Source organism: Corythoichthys intestinalis, chromosome 10 (genome assembly GCF_030265065.1).
Source record: "Corythoichthys intestinalis isolate RoL2023-P3 chromosome 10, ASM3026506v1, whole genome shotgun sequence".
Taxonomy (NCBI): Eukaryota; Metazoa; Chordata; class Actinopteri; order Syngnathiformes; family Syngnathidae; genus Corythoichthys; species Corythoichthys intestinalis.
Window position 1 is genome coordinate 56,918,521 of NC_080404.1, and position 12,246 is coordinate 56,930,766.

At 41.6% G+C, this 12,246-nt stretch overlaps 1 protein-coding gene across 6 annotated transcripts in view; it reads right to left on the minus strand.

Moving 5' to 3' along the window:
- Positions 1 to 12,246, minus strand: part of cdh23 (cadherin-related 23) — a 494,731-nt gene that overhangs the window by 108,056 nt on the left and 374,429 nt on the right. For 5 of the 6 annotated variants that reach the window (XR_009064688.1, XM_057848926.1, XM_057848928.1 and 2 more), the window contains 4 exons: positions 10,077 to 10,229; positions 9,846 to 9,974; positions 7,793 to 7,921; positions 7,486 to 7,713 (listed from right to left, as the gene is read on the minus strand). Coding sequence is in view for 5 of the 6 variants with exons in the window: in XM_057848926.1 (XP_057704909.1) it covers positions 7,486 to 7,713; positions 7,793 to 7,921; positions 9,846 to 9,974; positions 10,077 to 10,229 (639 nt within the window). In the remaining variant the exon portion in view is untranslated. The remainder of the gene's footprint in view (positions 1 to 7,485; positions 7,714 to 7,792; positions 7,922 to 9,845; positions 9,975 to 10,076; positions 10,230 to 12,246) is intronic. The other variant, XM_057848927.1, reaches the window with a different exon arrangement.

Genomic DNA, 12,246 nt, shown 5'->3' on the forward strand with positions numbered 1-12,246 from the left:
TGAATTGTCAAATATAAGACTATTTATTCTAAAATTTTTGGTTGAATGTTCATCCTAACATGTTGAATAAATATTACAAAGTTTCAAAACGGTTCGTTACGCATGTTTGGTTGTCAATTGGACATCAATATTAAAAATTTTGACAAAACGATTGTGGAATTTTTGGGCCCAAAATGATGATTTATAATTGGTCAGTGACGGAAACAACAGTTTGGACATGAAGTTCAAGGTGTCACAAAAAAAGGGACCAAACCAGGCCATCGTAAACAATTCTTTCTTTGAAATATAAAGGCAACTTCAAAGGCATGCAAAATCAGACAAAATAGGCCCAGACCTTAAAGGGTTAACAGATCTAACTGTTCAAACGAAGCCATGTCGTGGTCGAAGAGTATACAGTACAGTAGTACCTCTACATATGAATGTCTCTACATAAGGAATTTTCAGGTTAAGCCTCAACGGGAAAATATTGCCTTTTGTTATAAAGGTATTTCATTGTTAAAGTGCCCTAACTGCTCAAATGTAGCCATGTCGTGGTCCAAGAGTGAAGGGAAAAGTATCTTTTCTCGTATTTACTGTTTGACTGTTTGTATTACTTTAAAGTGCGGACGACAGGAGAAAATAAAGTCTTAAATAGCATTATTATTAGGGGTGCACGATATCCATTTTTTTGAAACCGATATCGATAACTTCCTGCTCCTCAAAGCAGATACCGATATCGATAGCCGATAATAAATATATAATGTTTTAAATGTATAACCTGAGTTTTGGAACATCTGGAGGTTAAAAAATAAAACAACAAAAAAACTAGTGGTGGATTCAACATAGATTTGCCTTTGATCTCACCAGATGTTTTATAATGACATCAGAGGTTGCGCTAGACATTTTCGTTGTCTGTCATTTTGACTGACAGGGTCATAAAAATCCGGTCATAATCTAGTTTTACCCGTCACTTAAATTTTTAAAAATGATAATGATGACATATTCAATAGTATTTAGTTTTCATTCGTTTTTAATTAATATTGTAACGCTTGCTTGGCGGCGAAAAATTAGACACGGAAGTCGTGGTATTTTTCACCCTCTTTTTACTCTGCTTTCCGCCAACAACACCAACAAAACAACAACTCCGCCCCCAAAGAAAAAGAGGCAACTATATAGACCCCAATCACCAACGTCACACAATGATCTTAATTGTGGTTGTCAGCCCAAATTCTTCTAAATATATATTAAATGCATCTTACCAGATATAAAATGACTACTACATAGTCTGTGGTGATCGTTTGGTGCCCAGATTTCTTGCCGAATTACAGCAGTCCATCTCGCTCTCGTCTTCAGGTCTCTCAGAATACGGTAGAACTTCAAGTCTCTCCATCTATCTTCTCTGTTACTGCAACCGACCGCCACACACGCCTTCACCATTTTGATTATTAATGTTAACAAGCAGAAAAACACGCCGTAATAGGAGGCGTGTACGTAGCGGTAATGTGTAAACACGACGAGCTGACGGAAAATATGGCGGCTCCAGTCAGGGGGGCGGAGTTGTGACGTCATGTGATTGGGGTCTATACACAGGCGGCAATCTAGTCCACCAATTGGATGACGCGCTGGCACACCGGGTGCACCAATAAGAACCTCGCGCTGATGTGTCAATCACGGTGCCGCCGCCAGACCCCGGTGACGCTACAATATTTTGACAGAATAGCCAACGACGTCATGCATTAAGAGAGACAATAGCTAATTAATATGCTCACTCGTCACCCTGTGGTCTGGGGTGTGAATTGCAATCTGTCAAAATGACGGACGGACTTCAGTTTTTTCCGTCACCGTTTTAAAAAAACGGTCAACGACGGAAAATATTCGGTTAACGCGACCCGTGAATGACATGAACAAAACAATGCGTTTCACTTCTGCACTGCCCGACAGCCAGCTAAGAATGAATGCACTTCCATAAACCACAAGGCTTGGTCTTTTCTTGCTTTTATGGGAAGACACTCGTCTTAATATTGCAAAAGTACAACAGAAAAATACACATATTCAATACTTATATACAACAAACTGCACAATACACTTATATACACACCTATAGACCCTACTCACATGACGTCACAACCACGCCCCCGCGCCATATTGTCCGTCAACTCGTCACTGTTGATGCATTACCGCTATGTAAATTCCTCCTATTATGGCGTGTTTTTCTGCTCGTTAACATTAATAATCAAAATGGTGAAGGCGTGTGTGGCGGTCGGTCGCAATAACAGAGAAGATAGACGGAGAGACTTGAAGTTCTACCGGATTCCGAGAGACCCGGAGAGGAGAGCGAGATGGGCTGCTGCAATTCGACGAGAAAACTGGGCTCCAAACGATTACTACAGATTATGTAGTAGTCATTTTATATCTGGTAAGATGCATTTAATATATATTTAGAGGGTTTTGGGCTGACAACCACAATTAAGATCATTGCTAGGCTAATCGCCGACAACATACACTCGGACGTTGTGAATGAACTACCTGAAAATATATAATTATAAGGGGATAATAAGACAGTTGTCATACAATTAATTTACAATTTCACTATTGAGGTCAAAAGCCAAAAAATAAATTCAACTAGGGACAATCGGGAGTAGTGCTATCGCACTTCATATTTATTACATATTATATATGTATGTAGTGAGAGTGCTATCACTAAACCATATAAACATTAAAAGCCCTAGCTCCATTGACAAATGACATGAAATACATAAGACTTGACAGTGGCTGTTAGCAAGAACAAAAGATTTTGAATTGAAAATTTCGTAACTCACCTTCCCGAGCACAAGACAGATTCCTGCCGAATTTTCGTGGACGAGGACCTGTTTCACCCAACCAGCAACAAAGTATTTATAAGCCTCCAAGCTCTTAAAAGTTTTTCAAACTTTCGTGAGAATAGGCTGATTTTGTGTGGACAAGATAGTTGTAAATATCAGGGTAGCAGATGTCAGGCAGAGACGGCGAAGACAGCGGGTCGAAAAACATCGATTTAGGCATCAAATATGGATCTGGTGAATGGATAAACTGAAGCTTTTCCACATAACGCCTTTTATGCGACGCATCCAATGAGTTTACAGCGTCAGATAACACCCGGGCTTCCATGAATTGCTCCATAAATTGCACGACTAATTGAAACCATTGAGAATAGGGCTAAAAAATGCTGGACAATATGGCGGCCGGATACAGCGACACGTCATTTTGTGACGTAGGTGAGTAGGGTCTATTATATGTATAGCATTGCACACTAGCTTGAGCTACTAAAGCATTGGCTGGCTTCTATAACACAACTTATGAAGTTCTGTACATATGACCCTTCACCACAGAAGTAAACATATATTGCACATCCATATGTTATAGTAAACATAAAATACATACAGTGGGGAGAACAAGTATTTGATACACTGTCAATGATTGGCAGTGTATCAAATGTTCTCCCCACTGTACATATATTTCCGAGGCGGAAAGGTAACAGAAAGCATTCACGACTGTCAATGCTACCGCTAGACACCGCAATGTGTAAGTGATTGAACCAAACTACTGTGACAAAAAATAGATGCAGTGAATTATTCTGACCAGCAGGTGGGAGCAATGCCCTGCAAATGGTCAACTGATTTCCCATACAAGTGTGTAAACTGTAAAGCCAGAGCAGTACATATTATCGGTCCTATTATAAATGTTTTTGGAATTATCGGGATGACGTCATAATTCCTATTATCGGACCAATAATTATCGTGCACCGGTAATTATTATGTGAATTAGAATCATATTTTGAGACGATTCGACTATATACAACAATTTGGCAAAACGCAGATGATGAGAAATTAGTCTTTTAATCTGCCGGTTAGCCACGCCTACCATTATAGGGCTCTAGCGTCCCCAACAGGTGGATGGCGTCGGCAGGAGAATGGTTTCATCTGTTTTACTTTTCAGCCCATTGAGGGGGAATGATTCAGAACGAGGAAAATGCGACGAAGAGAGCAGCAAAATGTCATTTTTTTCAGTCTCTCTACTCCAATATTTTTACAGGATATACTTTTTATCCAAGTATTTCCAAATAGCTAAATAAATGGTATGGTCATGACAAATAACAGTCTTGTGCTAAATGGAATATGAAATCATAAAAGTATATTTTTTCAGTACGACATGGCAAAATTACTCCATAATGGTCAAAACTGTCGACTTCTTGCACCTCCCGAACGATATTTTATGCCACCGTAGTTAGTCGGGCTTTTGTCATTTCCCTGCCCCGGCTTCGGAGAATGGAAACAAACCAAGAGGCGTGACAGCTAGCCGACATGCTAACCCGAACTGAGTGATGTTTCAAAGTCTTCAAAGCGGAAAATCACACATAACTGGCCCGGATCATTTCACACGACGGCGGGGTTGTCGATTGTCTTCGCTGATCTGCAACCCGCCCGGCGGCGAGCAAATTAGAGCTCGTCAATCCCCTGGTGAGGGCAGAGGGCTCGTTTGCTGGGAAGCAGCTGGACAATGACCGCCGGACAAACCGGCTGACGTCGGAGGAGCGTGTAGCAGCCAAATGGTCAACACGAATATGGCAAAATAATGCTTTACTACACTGCGAAGACGTAAACAGCGAGAGAGTCGTAGGAGAGTGGCTGCAGTTGCGCAGCTAACATGACAGAATGTGTATAAGGAGAGGTTGAGGAGAGGTCTGCAACACCAAATACCGCAATCAGCTCTTAAGGACAGTCCAGAACAAATGGCGGGACATCCTGTACTACAACAACACCCGATAACAAAAACAACTCTAAATTTGATAGCTTGGCGCCTCTCAGACGTCAAGGCAGGCCGAACCTCCCACCTCAGTTGCCTCAGTAACCATGACCCAGCAACGGTAACACAAGAACTTGACCGCCCAAATCTGCAACAGAAGAAAACCCAAACACACCCCTCTTCCTGCCTACGGCCTGCCCGCGAGAGCCTTTAAAAAGACTGTTTAACTGATCGTTGTCATTTTTGCTCGGGAAGCTTTTGTTGACTTGCGATATTGTGACCCTGGAACGAGCCTGCCTCCTCGCCGGGCTCTGTTGCTGTTTCGTCTTCCCATTTGATCGCTGTCGACCTGAATAAATTGTCAACTTGTATTTTGAAGCCTCTTTCCAGCTTTCAAAATGGAGTCAGTACAAGGGGTTAAGACCAGTGTTGGGAGTAACGCCGTTATAAATAACGCCGTTACGTAACGGCGTTATTTTTTCAGTAACGGGGTAATCTAACTAATTACTTTTTCTGCCGTTACAACACCGTTACCGTTACTGACGGTCAAAAGCGGTGCGTTACTTACTCTGAATAAAGTGAAGAAACTACCAGCCGTGTCGAGTCGACTCTCTGCTCTATTGATTTGTCATCCAAGACTTGGGGTGCGTTCAGGTTCGAGAATAGCGTACGTACTTCTGACTCCAAGCTGTTTGCCCCTGCTCATTCGATTAGACAATGCTTTCCAAAGTTTGGTAACGTTTCTCTGTTTGCTACACCTGATGCTAGCCTCGTTCCCATCTCCCACTGTCAGCCAGCAATAATTCTGCTTCCATCTTGAGGACGGCAGACACTTTGAAGGTGACGTGAATTGTCGGGAAATGGGCCTACCTGAATGCAGCCCCTCGAGAGATGCGATGGAAGTGATTGTGATTGGCTGAGGGTTGGAGTCATGTGTCTTGGTAAGCCAATCAGAGCCGGTGATTTCACAAGCAACCCGGAACAGCGCGTGCGGCAAACACACATACGCAAAACAGATGCACAGGGTCGGGATGGCAGAGTATTCAGAAGAAAAATTGTCCTCTAAGACAAGTTTGTCGAAATTAAAGGAAAGAACCTGCATGTAATGTGTAATTTATGTCCCGGGGCAAAGCTTTTGTCGACATCTGTGGAAAGCAATTCAAATCTGCTGAAGCACCTAACAAGTTAACTACCTGTCTGTCCTTCTCTATTCAACTGACTCGAATACTGCACAGAAAATTTCAAATTCTTTGACATACAACAAGTTCTTTTACAAGTAACGGAAATAGTTACTTTCCCTGGTAACTAGTTACTTTTCCTATAGAGTAATTCAGTTACTAACTCAGTTACTTTTTTGGAAGAGGTAGTGAGTAATGTAACTAATTACTTTTTTAAAGTAATGTGCCCAACACTGGTTAAGACTAAGGTGAATGCGCGGAGTTTGGCCTTTTGGCCGTGTTGTCGGAGTGTTGCCGGCCCGGGTCCGGCGATTCGACTGGTGTGATTCCGGCAATCTGGCTGAAAGGTCAGATTCCTTCAATCGTAAACAGTACAGTGCGTCAGGTGCAATGTCATGCAGAGCTGCTGGATTACAAATATTGCTGTTCATACTAAAACTATTGACATGCAGTGGTTAAGTTTTAATGACCTTATCCTGAAAACATAGCCAAGACTATTGATTACATAGGTAATCGGTGTTCTCATGCGTGAATATCTCATTTTTATTGGCGTGCTAGCAAACACCATTGACTCGCACTAGCTTAGCCACTCCGGAGCCCTGAAACTAGCAAATAACTAACAAACTGCACGGAATTTGTTGAAACCAACTCCATCGGCTAATTAAATCCAGCTAATTTCATGCTAAAGGGCCTTGTTATACACTTAAGAGACCCAACTATTTGGACTGAAGCAATTAAGTCAATTCCTTTGATATGTTTTCTGATATAGGCAATTATCGGAAATAATGCTGATCTGTGTTAGTGCACTGCAGTCAAATTTTATCACGTCACTTCCCGTGTTTATTGTTTTTTTCTTTTTTTTTTATACCTGTCCTGTTCAGCTGTTTGACACAGAGAATGGAAGTCTAAGTGCCCGGATAGTGTGAACAGTTTTAATGTTTTACATTGAGAGTCTGACATACTCCCATTGTGATCATTCAAAATACCTTTTTATTATGACAAAGCAGCGAACAGGAAGGGATTATGGGGGGACAGAAGAAAAGAAACACAAGAGAAGAAAGAAAAACACATACACAAACAACAACAAGAAATACATTGAACATCTAGACTAATTACTAATATGCTGGTGCCATCGTCAGCGAGATGTATTTCCGATTTACACCATGTGGGGGCCTATTGGCCAGTGAAAGAGGGGGACGGGGGTGGGGGTGTCTATAAGCTAAGTGATTGAAAGGGGTAGAGTGTACACAAATCAGTTCTGTGATCTAGAACCCAGTAATCGTGTGAATCTCTTATGAATGTAAGCCCGTTGGCCACCAACCCTACGCCGCCCCATCGCCAATCCCGGCACCAGGACCCCCAAACCCGAGCATGCCCTACAACATCCAGCAGCACGCGTGCCCCACCGGGCGCGCGTCAGCCACGCAGACGGGCAGAGAAGCCGCGCGGGCGCCAACCCAGGGTCACGGCCCCCACCCACCCAGCCAGCCCGGGAGGGAGGGCGGGCGGTGGGGTGGGGGGTGAAGCGCTTGTTTATTATTCTTACCGAGAGAGGAGGTGTGCCATCATCTTCCACAGTCACGATAAGTCTGTAGTCCTGCTGCCGCTCTCGATCAGGAGGGGCGGGCCGTGTCACCATCTCTCCTGTCATGCGGTCCATACGGAAGGTCAGGTCTTGGTTTCCGGCAGTGATGTAATAAAACAACATGGCGTTAGGACCCGTGTCCCAGTCGGTAGCCATCACTCGCAGGACGGATGTGCCTCCTCCGACGTTCTACGTGTAAAAACATGAAATAATCAATTTAATTGAATTCAATGAATAAAAAAGTGAAGTGAAGTGGTTTCGATCGCACCTCGCTTATGCTGACATTGTAGCCCCTTGGACTCTCGACAATAGGTGCATTGTCATTGACGTCTAGAATATTGATGGTGAGGGAGTGATCTGTGTGTCGGGCAGGTGACCCGTTGTCAAAGGCACGCACCTGGAACGGCAAACAGTATACATGCATTTGATTTGGAACACGCCAAACTGTACTTTGATGTCAATTCTGGTTATGTTATTCAGTGGTGTTCTATACTGCTTGCACCGTTTATGTTGAATTCAATTCAATTCCATTCACTTTTATTTGTATAGCCCTATATCAAAACAAGGTTGTCTCAGAGGGCTTTGCAGAGTCAATATGATACACAGTCAGAAACAGTAGGTGAATTAGATGAAGTTATAATGAATGTGTTAGACTAATGTAAACAGTTATACGGTGTCTGCGAGAAAGGTAACTATCCCCTTTAGCTGCAAGTGTGATTTAGTTATTGCCACCACCCGTTATGTGCCACAGGGAAGTAACCGGTGCTGTTAATTACACAAATCAGAGAAGCATCACGTGATTTTTCAACGGGTGCCAACTAGGGTTGTTCCGATCATGTTTTTTTGCTCCCGATCCGATCCGGATCGTTTTAGTTTGAGTATCTGCCGATCCCGATATTTCCCGATCCGATTCCTTTTTTTTGCTCCCGATTCAATTCCAATCATTCCCGATAATTTTTCCCGATCATATACATTTTGGCAATGCATTAAGAAAAAAATGAATAAAACTCCGACGAATATATACATTCAACATACAATACATAAGTACTGTATTTGTTTATTATGACAATAAATCCTCAAGATGGCATTTACATTATTAACATTCTTTCTGTGAGAGGGATCCACGGAGAGAAAGTGACTTTGTATATTGTGACTAAATGTGCCATCTAGGGTATTTGTTGAGCTTTCAGTGAAAGATACTGTAGCCACTCCTAAATGCATGATGGGAAGTGGAACCATGACTGTGCGTAGTGCTACCAATTGATATATCTTCTCTGCGTTGGGAAATAACATAAGGTGTTAAGAAAAAGGTCAATTGCTACCTTGCTTCCCCACATTGCTTCCCATGATATTTCTAATCGTGGGGAGAGGGATTGTAAGGCTTTAGCCAATCAAAAAAAAAGTCTGCCAAAATTCACTCTACTCATTTTATGCTGCCTTTTATCTCTCTATACAGGTAAAATGCCGCCATTACAGATTGAGCGCGACAATGCGTGAGTGGGTCGTGCAGTGCATGCATTAATTGCGTTAAATATTTTAACGTGATACATTTTTTAAAAAATTAATTACCGCCGTTATCGGGATAAATTTGATAACCCTACCTTAAGCCTAAACTAAAGACTCTGGATGAGTGTAACATATTATGTCCGTAACGTTAAATACAATTAGAAAATGATTTAATTAAAAAATATACAGTATATAAAAAAAGGCATGGCCGATATTTTTTTGCCGATTCCGATACTTTGAAAATGACGTGATCGGACCCGATCGATCAGCCTTTGTGTTTGGTGCAAAATGATGATTTTTTTTTTTCCATTCTCTTTTGTGTTTTTTCATTGCATGCAAAATCAATGAAAATGTTAGTACCAAAGGTTTTGTAGTTGCAATCATTTTCTGGGAGAAATTGAGCATTATCTGACAGAATTGCAGGGGTGCCAATACTTTTGGCCAGCAGTGTATGTGCTTAGATTTAACAGAATAAAATGACATTATAATTAATGATGACGTTAAATAATGTTTCACTTAAGTATTGTTTGTAAATACTAGAAAAGAAGCAATTTTATCTTTTTTCATGTAAGTTTAATATAATGGAACTGTACTTGATTAACGCAACGTCGTAGTAATGTTAAATACTTTTCAAACTTATGCGCAACACTAGAGGGAGCCAACGTACCACACTTTGATAACCATGGATATTAGACAAATAGTGCATAGCAGTCAGAATAGACGTGATGGTTAAAAAACAACAATTTCTTTTGAAACAAAACACAAATAAATCTGCATGAAATGATAACGTAAAACAAGGTGCATTAACGTCTAACCTTGAGCAGATAGCGATCCACAGACTCTCTGTCCAGAGGAGCATTGACATAGACCTCCCCGTAGGTGTGGTTCACCGTCTTGATCTTAAACACATCTTCCATATTGCCTGCGACTAAAGTAAAGTTGACCTATGATGACATGAGGAGTAATAAAGAAAAAGACAAATAGAGATGACTGAAAATGTCCTTCAGCTCCTCTTGTTGGAGGACTTGCACAATGCTTTCTCTTACCAGTCCGTTCAGTCCTGCATCTCGATCTCTTCCCAGCACGACAGCCACTTTCTTTCCCATGGGTGTGTTTTCCAAAATATCCACGGAAGTATCAGAGGTGATGTCAAACTCTGGACTGTTGTCATTTTCATCAAGTATGGTGATGGACACCTTTTGAGAGACAAAGTTAGATGTCTTGTTTTATGATGTTAAAAAATATCAAATGCTGACCGCTAGATCTTACCTTCTGTTTTTCCCAATAGGAAATGCAAAGAATACCAAAAAGATGTCAGTAGGTTTACCACAGCAGATTATATATGGCTTCAGTTAACTATTCACTAGATCAGTACTTCTCAAATAGTGGGGCGCGCCCCCCTAGGGGGGCGCAGAGCGATGCCAAGGGTGGCGCGTGTGACCTCGGGGAACGTGCTTTTTTTTTTTTTTTTTTTTTTTTGCCGTACTAGAATAAAGTGTACTTGCACATCCACTCAGTGGGTGGCAGTGGTGCTCTCATTTTCAAAGTGCGCGCAGTATTTTTGAAGTAAACAAGAGAACACGGAAGAGACTCATGAAGAGCTGGAGAGCTGTTGCCTGGCACGGCCAGACTGTTCTCCCTGTATTTTTCAAACACTGAGAGAAAGGTCTGGGGACCAGCCCATTAACGGCCTCTCGAACAGGTACAAAATCAATCGACAAATCAGATTCGTTTATTTTGCGTGACGTGTTCTTAACGAGTAACGTCACTCTTGCGCGTCGGAAGTCGTCTCCATAACAACACAGATGGTGAACAGGAGAGCCGAGAATATGTTCCAATCCACGGTAAAATCAGTTTTAAATGACCAAAAACACATCGACACGAGTCATTGACAACAGTCTGTCTCGCGCTAGCCATGTTGAATAAACGCCGCTCTCCTCGTATATTTACTTCCGCGTAGGCCTGTCGCGATAACAAATATTAGTGTGCGATAATTATTCTCATAAATTATTGCGATATGCGATATTATTGCGCCCCCCCAATTTTTTAAAACCAATTTACAATAACAACAATAAAAAACAACAATATTGATACCGGACAGCACCACAGAATAAGTAAAATGTGTTAAAAAAAATTTTTTAAAAAAGAGAAAAAAAAAAATGCACTTAATAACTTAAGCCTTTAGGCAAATGAAAACTTTTCCCCGTCATAGCTTCTGCAATGGTGTTCCATAGGGATGCAATGATACAGTTAAGTCACGGTTCGGTACGATTTTTGATACGGGGGTCACGATTTTCGATCCGATTCAATACATTTAATGCTCCGTAAAAAAATATAACAATTATATTTTTTGTTTCGTTTTTTTTTTTTTTTTTTTTTTTTTTTTTGCTAGCGAGCAAAAATTAAATTGCCATCATATATACATGCATTTTAGTGCATAATATTTACTGTATGTGCTTACTTCTTACTGATCTGAAAAATGTTTGTACAAAAGTGCTGAGAACAATCTTACTGTTTGTAAAGTGAGGCAAGGCACACTGTTGATTGCTACAGCTTTCTTAGCAGCTAGGTTTACTACATGAGCAAGACATCCTATTTGTGGTCCGAATCCATCTGTGTCACGTACTGAATTAACAATATTTGCAACATTATCTGTAGTCACTAGTATGGAATGATTTGGCCTTCCTAACTTCCATTCAGTCATGACAGTTTAGAATTCATCGATGTAGTATATGGACTACGTAACCCATAATCACTCTGTGCTCACGTAGCCAATGGCATGGGACGTAGCACATCTAGAGTGCCATTTCATGATATCTAGTGTGTGCGCGCATTAAAAAAGTTAACAAGCGCCGCTGAAGTCACGTCTGCTCATTACTACACAACACAAGCATATGACACAGCGCTCTTAATTTCAATCAGCTGTTTATTGTCAAAGCGAGGTTGTTCGTAGCAGCCTAGTCGGTAACAATGTTTTGGCGGACTTCGTTGTAAATATCCGGCGTTGTGCCGAAAAACAGCCACCCGCGTGAAATGTCACTCCTGACGGGAGCGCCCACACGTCAACGACACCGGCGCGCTGTAGATGATCCACAGTCACTCCGGAGCACTGATGCGGCCGGTATACATTGAACAACAGGATATAATGGGAACGATTGGCTCCGGCGCTAGTTTTTGCCGGACTTGGAACGAAGATGCATTTTGCGCAGTTGGTAA